This window comes from Manduca sexta, chromosome 19 (genome assembly GCF_014839805.1).
Source record: "Manduca sexta isolate Smith_Timp_Sample1 chromosome 19, JHU_Msex_v1.0, whole genome shotgun sequence".
NCBI lineage: Eukaryota > Metazoa > Arthropoda > Insecta > Lepidoptera > Sphingidae > Manduca > Manduca sexta.
This window is the reverse complement of record NC_051133.1, coordinates 12,265,141-12,287,246: the sequence shown is the minus strand read 5'-3', so window position 1 is coordinate 12,287,246 and position 22,106 is coordinate 12,265,141. Positions and strand designations below refer to the sequence as shown.

The window sequence follows — 22,106 nt, the reverse complement described above, 5'->3', positions numbered from 1 at the left end:
GCCTAAACATCTAGAAATAGATGATTGTTAATTTAATATAGTCATTAATATCAAATGAATAGTCTGAATGAATTTTATATTGCATTAGTGAGCTTGCAAAGTTATTTAATTATAACTAATTTTCAAAGTACTTTGAGATTGCAAGCGAATGTGTTAAATTAAATTTTGTGAATGAATTATTTAGTACTTCAACGGCACAAAGTGCCTGCCTTCTATTAAGGTATATTTTATGTTAAATTACTGCAAATTCTAGTTTCGATGCACTGTTGCTTATACCCGTATGATATAGTGAATTCTATGATATTACAATAGAAAAAACATTCAATGGTTTACACACATTCTGGCTATGCTTATGCAATGACTTTTATCCTCTTCGTAAGATTTAGCAGAAACTGCTGTTGTTCAGGTATACTTTAACCCATTCCTAATTGCAATAACACACAATCTTTCTTTCTTTCGTTATCCATTTGAATCTGTTAATCTTAGTATTTCTTACCTTCACACACGAAGGAGTTGCAGGAGCGCATTTGTTCTCCATAACCTTCGCATGTCGGCCGCGAGCAGTATCGCCGTCGAGTCTGCCTACCGCCCCCGCATGTTCTACTGCACGAACCCCACTCTCCCCACCCAGCCCACCCTGCGTTGTGTAGGAATGAGCAGATTAATATTACAAAATTCACGTCGAATTGATAACCTCCTTCTTTTTTTGAAGTCGGTTAAAAACATTAATATAACAAAATTATATGTATAATTACGAGTTACAAAATTGGATTTCGTATGTTTTAATGCAACACCTTTTAAAGTAAGTTTTATAAGCTCTAATAATATTTAATTTAGATGCTCGTTTCTCTTCGTAAAGAATTTTTACCTTTTCTTAGTAAATAATTAATAATATTACTTAACTTTTATTTCCCAAAATTAAGTGTAATATTTCTGACAAAATAATATGGGATCTTTAACATCTAAATGCAAGCATAATTTGATCAGTATCTTCATGGATACATAACAAATGTTTGTCATTATCTTTTTAACAATAGGTGCTATGTATCAATATTTAAATACTTAAATAATCAAAATAGTTCCAAGTTTCAGCAAAAGTTGCAAAGGGCTTTGAGGTTACATTTTCGCTATGAAATAAGTTCACGTATGATAAAATGCTTGCATTTTAAATTAACTTTATTTTATTTGTTTAGGTTATTTGCGGTTTAATCAGTGGGTATATTAGTTCATATTTTGTATCTGAAATGAAATTTGTGGACTTAAATATTTTATTACGTTCATAGTAATCAAATATCTTTCAGTTTGGATAAATTGGTTGGTGAGATGGGATTCATTTTAAATGTTTATTTGCTAAATGGAATGTTTTTGATCTTTAAGCTTCTAAATTTGTTGGTAAATATAAAAATACGTGATGCGCTCTCAAGGCGTCGGGCCCATTGAAGACCATCGTCGCGACTCACTCGCGGTTTGTGCTAAATGGGACCCGTTTTATACTCACACCATGACGTTTGAGACGATACACTCATGACTTTGCAATTCTTGTTTCTTTTTTAATTTAGTTTTTTCATTGCCATTTCTTTTATATGTACTCGTGTTACATTTGTTTAATTTTATAATTTCCTTAATTTGTTTGTGTCATGATATTATGCGAAGCAAACAGGAATGACAGGTACAGATTTAACTTAAAAGAAATTGCACGAAGCAACTTTTTTTTAAACGAACTCACCGACAGCATTCCAAATGGCGATGTCAACGCCTAAACTCCACGGAACTGCTGATGCCGTGGCCTCCAGCCAGGGTCCATCAGGCGGCGTGGTCTCCAGGTCTACTGCAGGATCACTGATCCTGGCGAAGACCACCAGCTCGCTCTGTGACGGCTCCATGCTCCAATTGAAGCAGTCTCCCAGCTGTGGACTTATTTTGAGGTTCACCTGCCTGAGGGAAAAGATATTTTGGTTAAAGGGTGCAGTTCTGATGGTTTTCATATAAATGTCATTTTTTATCATCCGATATGGATCATAAGTAGTTTCTTGGAAGTACATAATTTATATACTATGATGGTGTGGCGGTACAATTAGCGAATGAGATGGCGGTGTTACTATTTGTACCGCCTCAATGGGACAAATAACCTCACTTTATATTGTATTAGGGAATTTAAACCATAAACTATCTATTTAGCCTATGCCGGTTTAGGATTTCTTAAAGCCTGGTTAGCGATCTAAGCAGCTTGCCATAGATGTGGTATCTTTTAAATAACTGGTAAATTTGATAGTATCTCATTTAATATAATACATTCTTAACGCATTTAGCTGAGAGATGAAGATGTTTTGGATAACGTTATGTAATTTCATTCACTGTGTCATTACCATTTAGACTCTTAATTACAAAACGTCGTCATCCAACAACATACTATTTTCAATTACAATATTAAACGTAAAATAAATTAAACATGTTTCCTATTTCTTCATTTTTTTCGAATTAGAAAATCCGTATATTCATGACTTAATTATTGTGTTTATTTTCATAAATCATTATCAATTGAATTTTATGATGAACGACAATTAAAGAATAATAAGATTTCCTCACCCTAAGTAATCTTTGACAAAGTTTAATTGACTATTGCCAGACATCTATTTCCTTGAAAGTTCTGCGCACTACGAATTCCAGACGCGTTAAACAGTAGTTCAAAATAAAGTGGCAATTGTTCCTTTACAACCTTTTGTCAAATAAAGTTACGAGTCTCAAAGTAAAATCCAGCTTAATTTGAAACTTAATTTGTCAATTAAAATGAAAACCAGTGTCAGAAACCCGTGAAGTTAAAAACAGCACGTAATCCGTAGTTAAATACCAGTTTATATTAAACACTTACAAACGCTTCATTAACTCGGTATTATTTAAAAAATATTTCATTATAAAGGAACTTATGAAATTTCATTTCACAAGACGGCGTCAACAACTGCTTTTTATTCGCTTTATTCGTTCGAAAATGTTCCTTTATTTTTACGAAGATGTGAGTGAAATTGGAATTTAGGTTATTTATACAAAACTCTACCTTTTCCAAATACATTTAGGCTAGAAAAATTAAATTCATGCAATTTTTAATTCTTTATTTGACCGACATAAAAACTAAAGTGGTTTATTCATTTCAGTATATTGAATCTATGAAGAAGATTAGCACAAGGGGTGTCTTTACCTTCATATTGTTTCTATTGACTATAGCTATTTTAACATTTAAAATCACAATATAATTTTGTACAATCCAATCAAAAACATCTTAACAATTCTTATTTCTTACTTTTATAAATGTCCTCAAATTCTTGTATAAATTTACTAAGGTATAATATTAACTTGTACAAACTTATCAACGTTATTCTCAAGGAAATTATAATTACAAAGAAATTGTATCCATAATTTATGTAAATGCTGCGACAATACCAATTTTCTGTGCGAATGCGGCTTCGAAATTCGCTAATGGGTAATATAATCCGCTATTAAGATCAGAGATAGCTTGTAAGACAATAGTATCAAGGGAATTACAAATTATTTTGATATGATATCTTCAAGAATTGGCTATCAGTGAAATAAGAAAATCTTAGAATGTTTTTTGTCTGTGATAATGTAAGCAATTAAAGACATTGTAAGCCACTGGGTTTTGGTTGTTTATGTATAAGGAAAATCTGGAATATATTGTTTTTAGAATATGATGTTGAGAATTACGGTGTCTTATTTCAAATTAAAAATCAATAATCGATGTTTTATAAATTTCACTTTCCCCAGTGATATCATTGATCGTCCTCATTGTTGTCCCTTAGTTTTAAATATAGTGATTAAAATATGAAAATATGTGGAGTGAGGAACCCAAATATTTTCAGAGCATAAATAAAATAAAATAGCCTTTATTAACCGAGCAAACTACAATGATGTTTACACAAAACAGCGGCGATAGCCTAGTTGGGTGTGGAACGGAATGCCAAGACGAATGTCCGCAGGTTCAAATCCCAAGGGCACACACCTCTGACTTTTCTAAAATCATGTATGTATTATTTGTGAATTTATCGTTCGCTTTAAAGGAGAAGAAAAACATCGTGAGGAAACCTGCACATCTAAGAAGTTCTCTATAGGAATTTCGAAGGTGTGTGAAGTCTACCAATCCGCACTAGGCCCGCGTGGTGGACTAAGGCCTAATCGCTCTCAGTGGTAGAGGAGGCCCGTGCTCAGCAGTGGGCAAGTATATAATATAAGGCTGATATTATTATTATTTTTACATAAAACAAATTAAGCTTTAGAAATTATTTTTCAGTTATAGATAAGCAACATATGAGCAATTTCGTTAATTATATACAGTCTTACTTATAAACTTGTTTTGGCGTTAAAAGGTGATTAAGAATTGCTTAAATAGCTGTCAAAAAATTACCGGCTTCCTAGTTTAAACCTTATTAAGAAGCAAGATGGCGGGTTTTGACTTACAGCTGATCGAGTAAATTTGAGTTTCAACAAAGCATAGCTTTGCAAAATTTTATAAGTAACAGATTGTTTCATGTAGCTCAGTTTGCCGCATGGCAAAGACCTCCAACACCAGAAGGCCTTTGTCATTTTTAGTACATATTTATAGCTAAATATTTTAAACGTCTACCACTACTAACACCATCTTCATTCTACTGAAAACTGTATCCACCATAACCAGTCAATCATAGATTCAGCTAAGGTGTCTATGTTCAAAGATTCAGTTACGGCGTGTAAATTGGCTCCAAAGTTCAGAGTTGGTTATCTTCAACTGTCAATAGATATCGCGAAATTCACACGATGCCGATCACGTAGCACTTTTGCCGGCAAAATTTAATTACACGGTCCGCGATCTGAAACTTGGGCTGTTTAATTGAGTTCCCCACTAATCTTTAACTTGCCGCTGAAGATGCTGCGGTCTAAGTTATGAGAGATGGATTTTACTGATTAAAATAAAGATGGTTTGGTTTTGGTTTGTTGGTGGTAGGATATATTTATACACTGGTACACAAGATGTTAAAACTCGTCATAGTGGCCAATGAAAGTGTGTCGCGTTCCGGAATCAGCTTGTTTATATCTGGTTCCAACAGGCCGGCATAATTACGTCGACTGTCGCGGGGTAATCATCTCTAGTCATTCGTCTTTCTATTGGACCTTACTCCACTTACCATCAAGTGCAGGGGTCACTGCCATGCACGTATAAAAAAAGATTAGGTTATCTATGCTTGCGTCTATTTGACACGTACCTATAATTTTACATTAAACTGCCAACTCGTTTATATATCATTGCCAGGAATTTGAATGTTCTGGAACAGGAAATAGAGTTCCAACTCGTTATTAATGAAGCAAGTGTGTTACTAACACATGGCTACAGCCCGGCGACCACAAGAATTCTTAGGCGTCATTTAATTGCAACTAAAGATAAATTTAATTTTATAGTTAAGTACGAATCTGTTGTATGTTGATAAAAGACCATAGACATCTTAGATCATAAACATTCTGGATCGTAAATGTATTGTTAGGAAAAAAATTTTGGTCAGTGTATTTGTGACACTTTTTGCTATAAAAACAGAGAGTATATGATAGACCAAGGCGATTGGTCATTGACAGTCGTATGTCGGTTAGTTGATTAAATATTAGTGAAAGTAAGTCTGTAGTCAGTAATAGTTTTTTATTATTTTTAACCGACTTCAAAAAGGATGATGTTCTCAATTCGACTGTATGTTTTTGTGTGTTTGTTACGCGACTGCTCCACCAATTGTGGACCGATTTTCAAAATTATTTTTTTGTTCGAACGGAGATACTTCTGAAGTGGTCCCCAAGGCACCGACTCCAAAATTGGTAACCAATTATATAGGTAATGTTAAATACTTTTTTGGCTTTTAGTGGTTTGTGAAGGCGGTATAATTTTTTGTTAAAAAGTTTTTATAATCAAAATTACTTCAGTTCCTAACAATATTGCATTTTGTACCAATTGTTTCCTAAACTTAGTTTGGTTTAACCATTACAATAGTTTTCTTCCCAATGTTGCTCTGTATTTTGCTGACAATATTGTGAACGTTGAAGCAAGTGTAATTGTTGGCTATTGTGAGATTTATTGTTTAATATAACATGATAATGAACACAACGCAGAGCTATACAACGTATTAATTATTACTGAATAGCTACACATATACATACTATGTTACGTTTTGTGAATTTACTTGACAAAAACATCAGGCAATTACCCTGCTCACCTTGTCTTCAATTTATACAAAACTAGGCTTAGCTTGCGGCTCGGCTCGCGTGAACAACTTTTCCGAGATTAAAAAAAGCCCATAGTACTGTGGAGTAATGTAGATTCCTATTAGTGAAATCATTGTGAAAACCGGTATAGTAGTTCCTGATATAAGGGCGTTCCAACAAATGAACAAACTCTGGAGCATTATATCATTTATACTAAACTAGCACTTGCTCGTGGCTTCGCCTGCGTGAAGGGTTTTTCCGGGAAAAAAGTCCCGCTTTATATTTTTCCGGGATAGAAAGTAGCCTATACCTTTCCCAGGGTCTTAAACTATCTCCATACCAAATTACATAAAAATCCGTTCAGTAAATTTTGAGAAAATCGATTACATACAAACAGACAGAAAGGTGGACTTTGTTTTATAATATATACGTATGTAAGCAGATACTCCAAGATCTTGGCTAGAATTTACAATTCAATTTGCGTTCCACTATAAAGTGCTAATAAGAATAGGCTATGTAATATTACAAAAAATTGTTTAAAACTAAAGCTAAATAAATATTATCGCTAATTAATTTCAGCACTTGACTTAAACTCCAAATAAATTAAATTTCCTTCACAGAATCAGTAATTATATAATTATTCAAAGAAATTCACTAACAAAAAAACAATCTAAAATACCTGTTCAAACTATTTCTATTAAATCCTGATGTAACAAGACGGTACAAAACCTAAAGGAAGGTAAAGGATTCTAACCGCTATTAGAAATTCCAGGAACGACCACTAAAAGAAATGAAAGGATATAAAGGTATTTTTAATTATAGACCTTAGTCGTAACAAGATAGGAACTAGCTAAACGTAGGAGTAAACTCGAAATGGCTCACAAATTAATTAGGACTTTCTAAGACTAACATATTTTCATTTTGAGATTTACAGAAGTGAGTTTCGTAGTTCTATTTATATTATATCTATTTCATAGTGAACCTATGTCTTTAAATATAGCTTTGTTTACAAAAAATATCGGAAGATTAAATTGTGATCTTTTTTTGATACGGGCACGTCAAAGTGACCCCACTGTACCTAATGGTAAGTGGAATTCGATCCAATAGAATGTCTATCTAGAGATGCTTACCCCTTTGGCAGTCGACACAATTATGCTGGCCAAGAACAATCTCAACCCATAAGCGTAGTCGTGAACCAAATGGACGCTTTGAATTGCAATCATAATCGACAATGCGACAAATAGGTTACACATCCAAAATGAAGTGATTACTGTAAAGCATGAGATATGAATTTTGGGGTTCACAAGCCATGTCTATATTTTATAACACTTTCTGAAAGGAAAGGCAAAGAGGAATTTTGATTTCATATTATATTACACACTTCATCTACATTGTATCAAGTACTACTAAATGCAGATAAAAATAAAGTACCAAAAGCAATTTGAAAAATTGACGCAGTAATGTTACCGACTACGTTTTATATAGAAAATTAATATGAAGTAACAGTTTTGCAGTTACACCTTATAGGGTCAGTGAGACTCTTTACTTTTTAGAACAATCCATCCAACTTCCAAAACACACTAACCAAATCAAACAAGAATAGCAAATCGCCTGTGCCTCGGACGTAAAGTTGCGTGTTTGAAACGCTCTTACCAAGAAACTTCCGTACTTTCAATACCACGGCTTTCACTTAGTTTGTTTTGTTAACCGTTTTATTACGCCCCGGGTTACTTCGTATGACGTGCCCGGCCCGATTTTGAATTGTCTTCAAAATTTGCTTTTGTTTCGGATTGATTAAGGACCCTGTTCAACCCATAATGGACCATTTGATACTACAAGTTTGAGGGTTTAATGATGTAATGGTTTTGAGAAATTGTTACTCTTTTTGAATAGAAGTATGAAGTGGATATTTAAGTATGTCAATGGTCATTCAAAATGGTTTATAGTATAATACAAAGTAGCCAATAAAATGATAAAACAAGCAACTCCATTCGTCCTAAAATAAATTACAAACCTGAAACGAGGCCTTTTGAATACAAATTTGGAACTGAATTAAACTATATAGCAGACATAACTCTTGAGACATTAGATGTTATGAATCTTTCAACAATATTTCTTTATTGGCTATATTTTCAATCATCGGATAGGATAAGTTATATTGAAAAATAAGTAGCTTTGGGGCAAAATTTCTTATTTTTTTTAAATTTAAAATCGGACGCTTTTAACGTGTTAAGCAGAGTTTGCAAATTATTTTTTGACCAGAATTCTATAAACATTATCTTATAAAATCGTTAATTTAGCTATAACTTAATATCCTACATGAAGTATTTTTTTTTATGTTTATAAAAATAACAATTAGTGATTTACGAGGGTTTAAAATGGTTCAGAAATGTGAGGCGATTGTAAAGTCTATGGAAGGAGTATATTCGGGTCTTAATAATTGATAAAAACTCGAAAAATATATTTTAGAAGCTAAGTTTATTCTTAAATATGTTCTAGATAATCATATTTGAAGAAATAAAAACGACGATAGCCTAGTTGGTTGTGGAACGGACTGCCGGGACGAATGCCCGCAGCTTCAAATCCCAAGGGCACACACCCTTGACTTTTCTAAAAAAATATGTGTGTATTCTTTGTGAATTATCGTTCGCTTTAACGGTGAAGGAAAACATCGCGAGGAAACCTGCACATCTGAGAAGTTCTCTATAGGAATTTGGTTGGAGTCCCAGTTAGTGAATTGCGGCTGCCTTCGTGCCGTTCATTCACTGTTTATTTAGCCATTGTTGTTAAATAGAAATTAGTTTAAATTTTGTAGTTAATAAAAGTAAGTAACAAACCCACACTAGGCCAGCTTGTTGAATGCCTAAACCCTCTCAGTAGTAGAGGAGAGATGTTCCCAGCAGTGGGATCCAATATTTAATACATCGTATAAATTGTATAAATGTAAGTAATAATAAAATAATATAATATCGGGCCTGTATTATATACTTGCCCACTGCTGAGCACAGGCCTCCTCTACTACTGAGAGGGATTCGGCTTTAGTCCACCACGCTGGCCTAGTGCGGATTGGTAGACTTCACACACCTTCGAAATTCCTATAGAGAACTTCTCAGATGTGCAGAAACTTGCATACCTGCGAAATTCTCTATTAGGAAGTTTCGAGGGTGTGTGAACTAAGGCCTATTCCCTCTAAGTAGTAGAGGAGGCCCGTGCCCAAAGGTGGGACAGTATATAATACAGGGCTGATATTATTATTTTTATAAACTTAACAAGTACCTACTGAGTTGACGCATCTTCATGTAAAAATTTTGACTAAAGTTTGCATAATTTTAAAAGTACAAGATCGGATGATTTTAATCCGCTTGCTAACAAAAAAATAATATTACTTGATTCTAGTGATGTAACGAATATTCGCATTCGCATTCGCGAATATTCGCATATTTTTGGATATTCGCATTCGCATTCGCATTCGCAAAATTTCTGCGAATGTTTTGCGAATGTCAATATCAGAAAAAAAAATATTTGAAGATAATAGTAGACTGCCTCGGTGGCATAGTTCTACTGCATGTGCGGTACAGCAGCGCTCTAAGGTCCTGGGTTCGAATCCCGGATCGGGCAAAGTGATATTTGGATTTTTCTGCTCAGTATCAGCCCGGAGTGTGAAATTTGTGCCCGACATGGCGATAGGCTCGCCCCTGTCACACTATTAGACGGAACACACTTGGCGAAAAGTGTGTGCCCTGGTTGCGCCTCTGCATACCCCTTCCGAGATAATATTCGTAATACTGTGTGTGTAATAGTAGGTTAATAAAATCAAAATCTAAACTAAAACAATATACTTCTACAATAAACTATAAATATAGTCTAAACAAACAAACAAAAAATTATAGACTCTCAAAGAAAAATACCTCTCTTTTCTTAAAACATACCAATCAATTAACTATTTTTACCATGTTTTTAAGTTAGTAATTAAACTTGAGTAGAGGAATATTAAACTTTAAAAATAAACAAAATTATTTCGTTTACTTTAATAAAGCTTAAAAATGTAATTCCCCATAGAACTTGTAACACAATAACAACTAAGAAATTAAAAGCAATTGAAAGAAACAAAAACAATATCTTCTATAATTTTTTTATCAGTCTTTACATAACTTTTTAATGTTTAGATAATTATCATCTTAGATAATAATAAAATTTAGATAATCATCATAGAAAATTGGCGCCAAATTTGAACAAAAACTAAACATTCGCATTCGCATTCGCGAATGTCGGTAGCAGATATTTGCATTCGCATTCGCGAATGTTCAAAAAATGACATTCGTTACATCACTACTTGATTCCCACATCAACAACGACCTCTACACGCGTAAAGATCGGTTCTTAACACATAGAAGTCTTTCAATAAGTTTAAATGAACAACCTTGAAGATATTTTTACCTTTTCATTAATGGAAAATTCATTAAAATCAGTAAACACTTAATTAAATTTAAACAATTGCTTGAATGGGGATATTCCAGATATTGAAGGGAATGGCGAAATTGAAGTATATTGAAGGCACTGTACACATGTCTTATTTGTTCAAATTACTCAGGCAATTAGCAGGACATGGGGAACAAGATGGCATCATGGAAAATGTTGTCAGAAAATTAAAATTTTAACACAATACGGAGTTATTCTATTTATACGATGTTATCTCTCCCACGATCATACCCAAGGGCACGTTTTATCTGTGATATAATTAATTTTATATACAGTAAGTAAATAATGACAAAGATACATGTTAGGTTTTACTGCTGGTAGGTCTCTCATATGTGAGAGTCCGTCTGGGTATGTACCGCCGCACTGTCTATTTCTGCCGCCAAGCAGCTGTGTGCAGTCTCTGTCGTGTTCCGGTGTGAAGGACATTTTAGCCAGTGTGACTACTGGACATAATAAAACTTAACATCATATGTCTCAGGATGGCGAGCGCAGTGGAATACCAAACAATACTTTGTAATTCAAGGTGTTGGATAATGTTTCCACTATTTATAGGCGGTCGCATCTCTTACTACTACTGCGAATGGTAAGCTCGTCTCGTCATTCAAAGCAATGAAAAAATCAATAAAAGTTAAATTTACTTATTTATTAAATCAGCCATCAATATCAATTTCTATTCGTAATCCAAACATACTTCTAAAGTATATTGATAAAAACATACCATACTACCATATACATGGAACACGAACCTTTCTACTGTTTATAGGTCAAAGCTTAAGCCGTGGCCTGCGAATCTTTTGGTGAACCAACTAATCTCATGTAATTTTAGTTCCGCGCCCAGAGGGTCCAGACGGAACCGGATAGGAATTTAAATGAATTATTTTACGCATAGAACGAGTTGTGAATGATAGGTGAGTTGAAAAGGAAAATTCTTACTAGAAGATATATTATTTATCATGAATATAACTATCTTGAATTATATGTTCCACCTTGTTGTCTATCTCTACCTCTAAGCTAAGAAAGACATTGTATTTAAGGTAGTTATAAGGCATAACTTGGATGTCTGCATTTTAACTAAAACATACCCATTAACATTACAAAAACCAATTGATATAAATAGCTTAGCGGCGCAGACTTATGCGAATTCATTGGAATTGCTTTAGATAATTGGCTAAGCCTCGGTCTGTAGGCCGACATTCAGCTGTTTTCATTAATTACAGATTAGGTTAACGGAATATTCGATAAGTTAAATGCTGGAATTGTTGGTAATTCCTTAGCTATGTCTGTAACAATTACTGATTTCATTGTTTTATTAAATAGGTGTGAATTCAGAATCTTCGGTGTTTTTTTTTTTTTGTGTAACGGACGGAATAGTGGAATTCCCCGTAACGACTGCAGGGGCCTAGAGGAAAGTTGAGAGGGGATATCTGTAGGAAGGAAGAGTGAGGAAGGACAGAAACCCTCTTAGGATGGACGGAGGGGAAAAGTCCAGGAAATGTTCGCGAGCTCACATAGACCTCAATGTAAATTGGGAACCATGAGGCATACACACTTAACTGCGCCTAGGGCGACAACAAATGTCCTCTCGTGCATGAGCGTATGTATTATTCAATTAGCTATATCATGTTTTGTTGATATTATTCACGGGTAATCAATAGACAAGCGTGTTTTTTATACGGGTACGTTTAAGTGCCTCACTGCACGTGATGGTAAGTGGAGTGGGGTCGAAGAGAATGTCGACTGACGAGAGATGATTACCCCTTGGCAGTCGATGCAATTATGCTGGCCCGCTGGAACCAGATATCAGTGCTGGTTGTCTCGTCATATAGTAATAAAAGAACTTTTTACAAAAAATAAAACCGCCTTCAAAAACCACTAAAAACTAAAAAAATATTTAACATTACTTATACATTGGTTACCAATTTTGGAGTCGGTACCTAATAACAATCAAACCTCCTCCTTTTTTGAAGTCGGTTAAAAAGAATATTTTACACCGATATTAGTTGCCCCGTGTATTGACGCTACTAAATATTTTTTTTCAGATGGAAATTTAATACCATTCATATTCTAATTCGCATATCTACCAGATATTATGTGGGAGGAATCCTAGCGACGCACGTGGAAAAAATCACCAATAGTATCTATTGCACTATTGCAGATCTGGTGGAAAGCACCAAAGGATAATATCATACTATTTTGAAACAAAACTATTTTTCTGATTTTATCGCGGTTTTTATGTTATAATTTTCTCCCGACGTTTCGAAGACTTTGAAACCTTGGTAGTCACGGGGCGGACTGAGATGGTAGTCATCAGAAAAGTCAAAGTTACAATATCTATATGACAGTTTGGCTTTGGATCCTCGTGCACCTTAACTAGCTTGCTTTACTAGAAATACATCCTCACACTCCAAGCTTACCTGTCTGTAGTATTGTATGGTGAACCAGCATACTGGCTTATTGAGGCCAGATCCAATCCGCCTCTGTATATAGACACCAGCGCCAGATCCAGAGTCTTGCGCTGGAACAAATACATTATTTTAGAGAGGTCTGGTCTTCTCTTTTTTCAGGGGTAGGCTGGGGTGTAACAAGTCCACATTTCGTCAAATAGGGGAGGTTCGGAGTAAGAAGAGGGATTAAAATATTACTTATTCCTAATATACTATTTTAATACTACAATAGTATTTTATTGGTAATTAGCTTTTGCCTGTGGCTACGGCCGCGTTTTTTTCGGGATAATTTTTTTCCAGGATAAATAGTCCATAGCCCTCAGGAGTAATGTATCTGCCTATTAGTGAAAAAAAACACCGCTATCGTAATTCCTGAGATAAGTGCGTTCAATCTCAACGGAGACCAGCCAAGTACGCAGGGGATGTTATAGTGCACTAGTGTGTGCGCAGTACACAGGTGCACTCTCTGTTCCTTCATTCTCATAGTAACCGGTGAGACGGTAAGACCGGAGAGAGATCAGGTGCAGGACCAACGGCTTTACCTGCTTTCCGAAGCACGGGGGTATCACACCGCCAACTTCCTGACTCCGAGCTGCGACTGAGTAATTTTTAGGTTACAAAAACCTAGTTATTTGGTCTGACCCGGAATACGAACCTCAGACCTCATTGCGGTCTTCATACTCGTACCATGTATAATTACAACTACGCCACCGAGGCACTTCATATATTAATATAGATTTAAACACAAAAACCAATCATTACCAACATTTCAGCATACAGGTCTAATGGAAACCATCAAAGTATTCTTTTATCATCGCTATAAAATATAAGCCGATGTAAAATATCGAAACGTTATTGAACATTCCTATCCATTCGTAGTACGAAGCCATAGATGATTTGGAACAAGTTATTGCGTTCATGTTATCGCATTTTATTAGACTACTAACATAAAATTATATGGGGCATGGAACTTGGGGATATACTGGATACTTATCACTCCTTATTTAGGCTAACAGGCTATTTATCAGGGGTTATCAGGTTTTCGGGAAAAATAGTATTAGGTGGTGTACTGTTTAGAAAAATAGAATTTCAAAGGAGTAAGGGCTCTTTTACCGTCTATCTACGTATTTATTTTATACTTTATTTACGATTATGTATACATATGTATGTTGTCAGAAGACAAAATGTATAACACGTAGCAAGTTATTCATGTGCCCTGTGGCTCGAGGACATCTAGAGAATTCCCCAGCAGCGTCCCCTGCCCGTCATACGAGGCGACCATTTGGGGCTTAGAGAGTGTCGCGGGGCGAGCAGCTGGGGCCGCTCGTTCGACTACAGCGACCCCGAGGTGGACGACAATCCGAGTTATTCTTCCGATATCGTAGACGCCAAAGGCGTCTTTTAGCGTGTGGAGCCATCGAAGCCCCCTCAATTAAGAAGTGCCGCAATGCGGCATCGCGTAGGGATGGTTCCGAGCAACTATCTTAGTGCAACAGGATACCCTGGGGCCGTCCCGTATGCGTTGAAGAAGGCCACCGCGAGTTTTGGTTGGTATGCCGGTATATACAGGGATTAAGGACTCGGTCTAATGCTCGCTCTGATGATGCTATACTTCTGAGTGTCGACGGTGAAAACAACATAACCGTTCCACTAAGTGGTGGTACCGATAATCATTTTTTCCACGAGAAAAATAAAGTTATTTGAATTGTACGATGTTACCTCTCCTACGATCTTATCCCAACGCACCTTACTTGAGGTATTTTCTAACAGTTACCTTTTTTCTGTGTATATGTCATGGACATTAATTTTTAACCAATCGAACTACATTTTTCATAGAAATTGCTTGGAAATCAAACATACTCAGTTCACAGCCCTAATACGCTACTTGTGGCCGAATATCGATTTATACACAACAGTATTTAGTTAGGAGACATTTATATCAAAGTTAAATACAGGTGACCGTCCAATAACGTTCCACCCCAATTTTAGTTTCGTAAATATTTTACCCTGTTCGTAACTATAAATCCGAGGTGACTTTCAAACTTTAGTAATTCTATAAACGTCAGTTACTGGGCTTACATTTACAGTTTACAGACGTTTAGATATATTCTGCGGAGTAAATATTATTTGAAAGTTTGCTCATATATATTTTTTTATATTATAAAAGTATGTTTACGTTGGCCAATACGTCTGAAATGTAATTAAGTGTTGTCCGTGATATAAAAATGTTCAATCCTTTTGGATGATATAAATATTTATATGACATATTAAAAATGAAACCTAGAACTATAAACATAAACACGATGTTTAAAAAATGTGAATGAATGAATGTCTGCAGATTCAAATTCCAAGGGCACACACATCTGTTGTTTTAACGGTGAAGGAAAACTGCATGATGAAACCCATAAAACCTATATACCTGAGAAGTTCTCTATAGGAATTTTTAGGGTGTGCGAAGTCTATTATTAGCGTGGTGGACTAAGGCCTTAATCCCTCTCAGTAGTAGGGGAGGCTTGTGCCCAGCAGTGGGACAGTACAGGGCTGATATCAATATTATAAATAAACTCACATACATTAGTCTTTCAAAACAAAAAATCAATTTCTGGTAACAAGCAAATGTTTGAACATATTTTGTTTTGTTTAATTACAATGATAATATTTATCTTTCTAGGCAGTAGCAAATTATATTGAAATTATTTTGTGGTTATACGATACTTATTACGTTACGCACTTCTATTATTTAAAACCAACAATAATAGTAATGGCGGTTAATTTTTACTCAATACTGGCTGATAAAATAAAGCTTTTTAATTGAACATGAATTTCGTATACTAGTTGATATATTTACATAGTTTAGCTAATAGTTTTAATTAGGTACCAACTGAAAAATTATTAACCCATGTATAACGTTAAATTAATGGTTTTATTGGTTTTGAAATCCGATCCAAAGTCGAAGACCCAATGATGATGTGTGGAAGTTTCATGAACCCATACCACACTCAACAGAAAAATTCTTTTCAATTTGATCCCTTCATCTCTTTTTTGCAGAAAAACCACGCGGGCTGGCATGCGAAACAGCTTGATGGTTAATGCTATCACGGCCAATGCCAATTGCCAATTCTTTTTATTTACTGCACCGTCGTCCATCAAGCTCTTGAAATAATTTTTCTGGACGTGTGTTCCCTCCTTCCTGATAATCCTAGGACTTTCCGCCGTAGCGTGAAGAAGCATTTTAGAAGTCAGCATGAGAGGGCCATTTATTGCCATTCGATGCTTTATCTGGCCGTCCAGATATTGCGCTTATCATTAGGTGCAGTGCAATCACTTTGCCGAGCCAAATAAAAAAAAAATAAGTATCAAAATCTGTTCATATTTGATGGAGGTATCGTATAACATTCATACAAATAAGAATTCATGAATTGAGAACCTCCTTTTTTAAATTCTCTTAAAAAGGTCAGACACAGCAAAAGGTAAGGTATTCAATTAAAATTCATAGTTCCGCAAATTCACACATACTGTGGATATTCGGTGGCAAATGAAGGTTTTACCACTATTAAATTCCCTTCTCATCCCTAACACGTACGCTCCCTAATGGGCGGGATACTTGTGTTTGCTGATTCAATCCCGGAAATTTGGGACAGCTCCACTATTGTAACGCGTCCTGCTTCTTTTGTTCAGTTGAAAATTAGCTTACGTTTTTTTGGTACCAGTTATATCGTTATTGAGTTACTCATTCCCATTAGTGTCTTTTGTGGCATAGTTGTATAGCGTGGGTGGTCTGACCGTAGCTTTTCGGATCCCAGGTTGCATAAAATTGCTATTGGGTTTTTCTGCTCAGTATCAGCCTGGAGTCTGGAATTTGTGCCCGATATGGCTATAGATTCGCTTCCATTTATATCATGGGACAGAATACATTTGACGAAAAGTGGGTGCCTTAGTTGCTCCTCTGGCTACTTGATTGGGTTTAAAAGCGTGATAAGTATCATAATTTCCATTATTCGTTCTACAATTGGAGATATGAGTAACAAAGTAAAATTTATTTGACAACTTTACACTTCTTCTAAAGTCTATTATAAAGTTCATGATATGCCAGTTGTATTTGCTATTTTAGCTTAAACCAATCTGAACTGGCTTACTATTTCGTTTCATTTGGTCAGCGAGGCCGCCTCCGCAAACCTGTATCCTTTTCTTAATCCCTACTCCTTCCTTTTAACGCAGCAATAAGCAATACATCCATAATATTTCTTCTGATGTGGGTGTGTATGCGCTAAAGGTCACATAATATCAGATAATTCAATTGCGCATTTCTCGTCCCACGATATAAAATAAAAATAGCTGTAGAAATGTTCGTAGTCTGTAATCTTGCTATTTTGACGATCTTTGACTGAACTACCTATAATGCAACTATTATCAAGTAAAAAATAAGCTGCACCACTTTTTTACTGATGTTACAAAATAATTTCTACTTTTTGTTTAGTCTGATATTTTCTTCTTCTATTTGCTTTTATTTCACTCCACTGTGGGGTTGGCGCAACACATATTTTAAACTAATTGTAGAAATGATATAATTTAGTTTTAAGACCCACCCTAACTAATTGGCCTCAACTCTTTGGGCTATCCACTATCCAATCACGGTACACTGGATTTCACTTCATTATTCATTTCACTTATAGTTATTGGCGCAACATTAGTATTTTTTTATTCGTGCACGACAGTGACAGTTCTGCAACTGTTAGTAAGTATCCAATAGAAAGTCGACTGACGAGAGATGATTACCCCTCGACAGTCGACACAATTATGCCGGCCTGTTTGAACCGGATATGTACAGACTCATCCCAAAATGCGACACAGTTACGTGAGCCACTATGGCGGATTTTAACACCTTGTGTACATTGGTTGCTATCTGGGCAGATATAAAATATATCCTACCACCAGCAAATACCATACCATATTAAAATTTTCTTTAAACTGTAGCATTACTCCAACAATAAACTTTAGTTTTATTTCTTTTTAACCTTCGTCTTCATTGACTGACACAACAATTTACCATAATTGACGGAGTTAAACCTTTATTACTTCGTGATGCCGAACATATCAGATTTCTCGAGACAGCCCGCTAACAACCATTACCTTTTAATTCGTTATCGTTTCATATTTCATTTTAGGTATACATTGTAATAAAGGGGTCGATTTCCATAATTAATCTGATAAAGGATTTATTTTAGATATTTCTATTGTAGATTAATAAGCATTAGTAGCAATATTCATTTCATATGTTTAGGAATAATTGTTAACATACTTGGCGTTAAATTTGTTTACTTTGGACAGTTTTCATTTAATAGCAGTGGGAAGGAACATCACTGTTTGAAAAAGATTTGACCTTGAGTCTGTAAAAACAGAAATTTTTTCATCATTTCTATTCTTTGTCCAAATGATTTACAGGCGGAATACTGGTAAGGCAACCATTAATTCAATATTTATTTCGAAGCCATACGTTTCACTGCCATGTAGCGAATTATGTTTTAAACCTTAAAAGACTTTAAATCATATTATTTAGCTTCACTGCATTTTTAACTACCATACTAAACTTTTCTATCAGCGATTTACACCCGTTTTCAGTAAACGATCCCAATCTCATTCTTCAATACAATTTCGAGAATGAACCAATCACAATAATTGATTTGAGAGTGTGCCAAAAAAACTTTGTTCTGATTGGTCATTTTTTGAAATAGATCGAATAAATCGATTGGGTTCGTTTATTGAAAATTTCGGTTAGTCAGCAGTATGTTCTTAAACCTTTAAATATCGAATAATATGATGCTTGCTTACGCGAATGTTTACGTGAATGTTAGACATAGAAATAAAAGTATTTTGCAAAAAATTACTTTGTAACTGACTTTTCTGACGTCAAACACCTCATTCCTTTCGTGACCACGAGGGCCGCAAAATCTTCGAAACGTCGCGAGGAAATTATAATATAAAATACCGCGATAAAATCCGAATTATGGTTCTATATCAATTAACTTCACATTTTTAGCCATCGTATTAAACCCAACTTCTCTCACCAATGTATCTTTTTTTTTGAGAGGAAAAAACACATTATCACTACTGTCAGTGGAGGGTGAGTGGAACAGTTATGTTAGTTACACTAATCTTACGGTCCAACGTCGACACTTGGGAATATAATATCATCCAAGCGAGTATTGGACCCAGTCCCTCATAACAATTTACCTAGCAATAAATTCCTAAACCTCTAAAACCGTTAAACACTATGATTCATTTCACAAAGCAACCATATTACTAACGCCAAAATAGCTAGTATTATCCATTGTTTAAATTGCTCTCTTACCCCATTATTCGTAAACAAAGAGCCAAATTACCCCATCCTCAAAAACTAAAGCGGTTAAAGCCACAACTCCGATACATTGCTATCGTAAGTAGCAAAGCTAGCCCCGCATCCAGAACAAATGAAAAACAATAATGAGGCAATTTGTCTCGTGGATGGGCAACGCGAGTAGGGTTACCACGCTTTAATTAGGATCTATTTTCTATAATGTCGGAGTAACAATGTATATTGCATTTACGTTTTGTTCTTAAATCTTACTGCTAGAAGTGGAATTATATACTATTTATATTTATACGTTTTGTTCTCGTAATGTCAGAAATAAGATAGTGGCATTTTAAGTTTTTTACATCGTAAATTATTTTAAAATGTTATGTGCATGCGGTTTAAAATACAGTGCTATTTATTGTTAATACAGTCGAAACTCCATTGTAGTTTAAACGTTTTTAAATTAATAATCGTTTCAAATGTTTATTATAACCCACTGCATAATTTTACTTAGTTATGCTTAAAACCATTGACAACTCAAAATAAATAATATTATTATGTTATAATTTATCAATGTTAAACAGAACTATACATACTGGTTGAAGTGTAATCTTATTAATTGAAATCACTGATATATTATCCTTTAAATTATCCATGCGTAACGAATATTTTCACCAAAAAAAACCCGTTTTGGTTTTATGAATTTTTTATCATTTCATAGCTTAGGGTGAATATGGCTTGTATGTGTATTTCTGACTGAAAAAATAATTTTTGCGCCGCGAAAAATCTAAGATTAAAAGTAGTGGCATTAGGGCGCGTTAAATAAGAATTAGTTTTTAATGATATTTATTTTGTTCGAAACTTACACTTTTTTTTATTATATATCCACGATTTCAGTAACTTTTTTTACAGGCAAGGCAAAGTGGTATCTAATAGAATGTCGACTGACGAGGGATGATTACCTCCCAGCAGTCGAGACAATTATGTCGGTCTGTCGGAACTGGATATACACAGGCTGATCTCGGAACGCGATACACTTACATGGACCACTATTGCACACTATTGTATTTAGCGGTGTAAAGGTAGACACCGCTGTAGAGGAACAGATGGTTACGTTCCTCTATGGAAGGGGAAGATTCCCAGTCAGGCAGATGTTGCGCCTGACCGGCCGCGGCCCCTCCGACAGTTCCTATTCGGAGGTGGTATATATTCTACACGTCGCGAAAATTGTGCAAGCGTGATTCAGGATCGATGTCGCCATCTATTGTGATTGCTGTGTGATATCACTGTAGTTGCGTCACTGCATCGATCCTCTTGCAGTTCCGGCGATGTTGACAAGATGGCGGTGTATGCATCGATTGTACCGCCACATGTACTTTGAAGAAAATAAGTCTACCGTTCTATTTATTAACACTATACCAAAATGACCCTTTATTGTCCCAAAAAATGGAATCAAATCCTTTCTAATATAACTAAATCATGTCCACCCCAATCGCCAGCGAAACTGCAATCGGTATCAGTTCACAACACGAACTTAAACAACACTTCGATCGGCCACTTTAGCCCACTTCGGAACACTTTAACTTGTCCTGTTTACGGATTTTCGGTTATAACTATAATGAAATGGCGATCGATAAGGCATTTTAGATTTAGATTATTATAGCATAAAGGCTATTCTTGTGTGCGAAGCCAGAACACCTAGTATGGAATAAATCTGCTATAAGTAGTTAGCTACGGATAAAATATTAAGGTCAAGGGAGCCTATTCCGTCTACGGCGTATATCCGTCTTTTAGCATTTGCGGGCGTTCTAATCAAAGGCCAGCTAGCCGTATAGGTAAATAGGAGATGTTTTCACTCTCTTACCTATCCGGCTATCGAAACTTTCTTTCGAACAGTGCGCTTGTATTGCAAAAATACGGATTTGTCTCTATACATGGAATAGGGCTTGAAAGTTTGGCGGATACGTGTTTACAATTAATATCTGAATGGGGTGAAAGAAATCGCCTTACATTCGCACCTCACAAAACGTTCCAACTGCTTTTAAAAGGTATATTAAAATCACCGCCGCGAATAAAATTTAATAATATTGTTGTAAAAAGGAAAGAATCGGTTTGTTATTTAGGTTTGATTTTAGAACGAAATTTTTCCTTTCTAGAGCATATAAATAACGTCGGGGAAAAATCAAAACGTAACTTTTACGCCTTGACAAGGATATCGACCTCAACGTGGGGACTGTCTTTCACTACGCTCAAAAATCATCTATGGAGCGACTTACTTAGCTTGCATTACATACGGATCACCTGTATGGGCCGATAGGGCAACTATCGGTGCTGTGCGCAGGAAACTGCTCCAGAGTCAACGATTGGCGTTGATATTCTTGTGCAAGGCGTATAGAACTGTTAGTACAGAAGCTTTGCCTGTCCTCGCGGGTGTACTCCCTGTCGATTTGGAGGTACAGCGTCGCGCCGCTATGTATTACTCAACCAGAGAGGATATGGAAAAGTTTCTTACGTCTCGCGAGCTCTTAAGAATCGATAGACTATTTAAAACGCACACTGATGTACACAACGAGTTATTAAATGAATGGCAATGTAGGTGGGACTCGTCTTCGAAAGGGCATCAT

The 22,106-nt window shown here is 35.4% G+C and overlaps 1 protein-coding gene across 1 annotated transcript in view; it reads right to left on the bottom strand.

Moving 5' to 3' along the window:
• The window catches only part of LOC115440360, a 77,144-nt gene that overhangs the window by 27,431 nt on the left and 27,607 nt on the right, over positions 1-22,106 (bottom strand). Inside the window, exons 3-5 of the mRNA XM_030164624.2 lie at positions 13,122-13,222; positions 1,727-1,935; positions 497-637 (exon numbers count right to left, since the gene is read on the bottom strand). Of these exons, the coding sequence (XP_030020484.2) occupies positions 497-637; positions 1,727-1,935; positions 13,122-13,222 (451 nt within the window). The remainder of the gene's footprint in view (positions 1-496; positions 638-1,726; positions 1,936-13,121; positions 13,223-22,106) is intronic.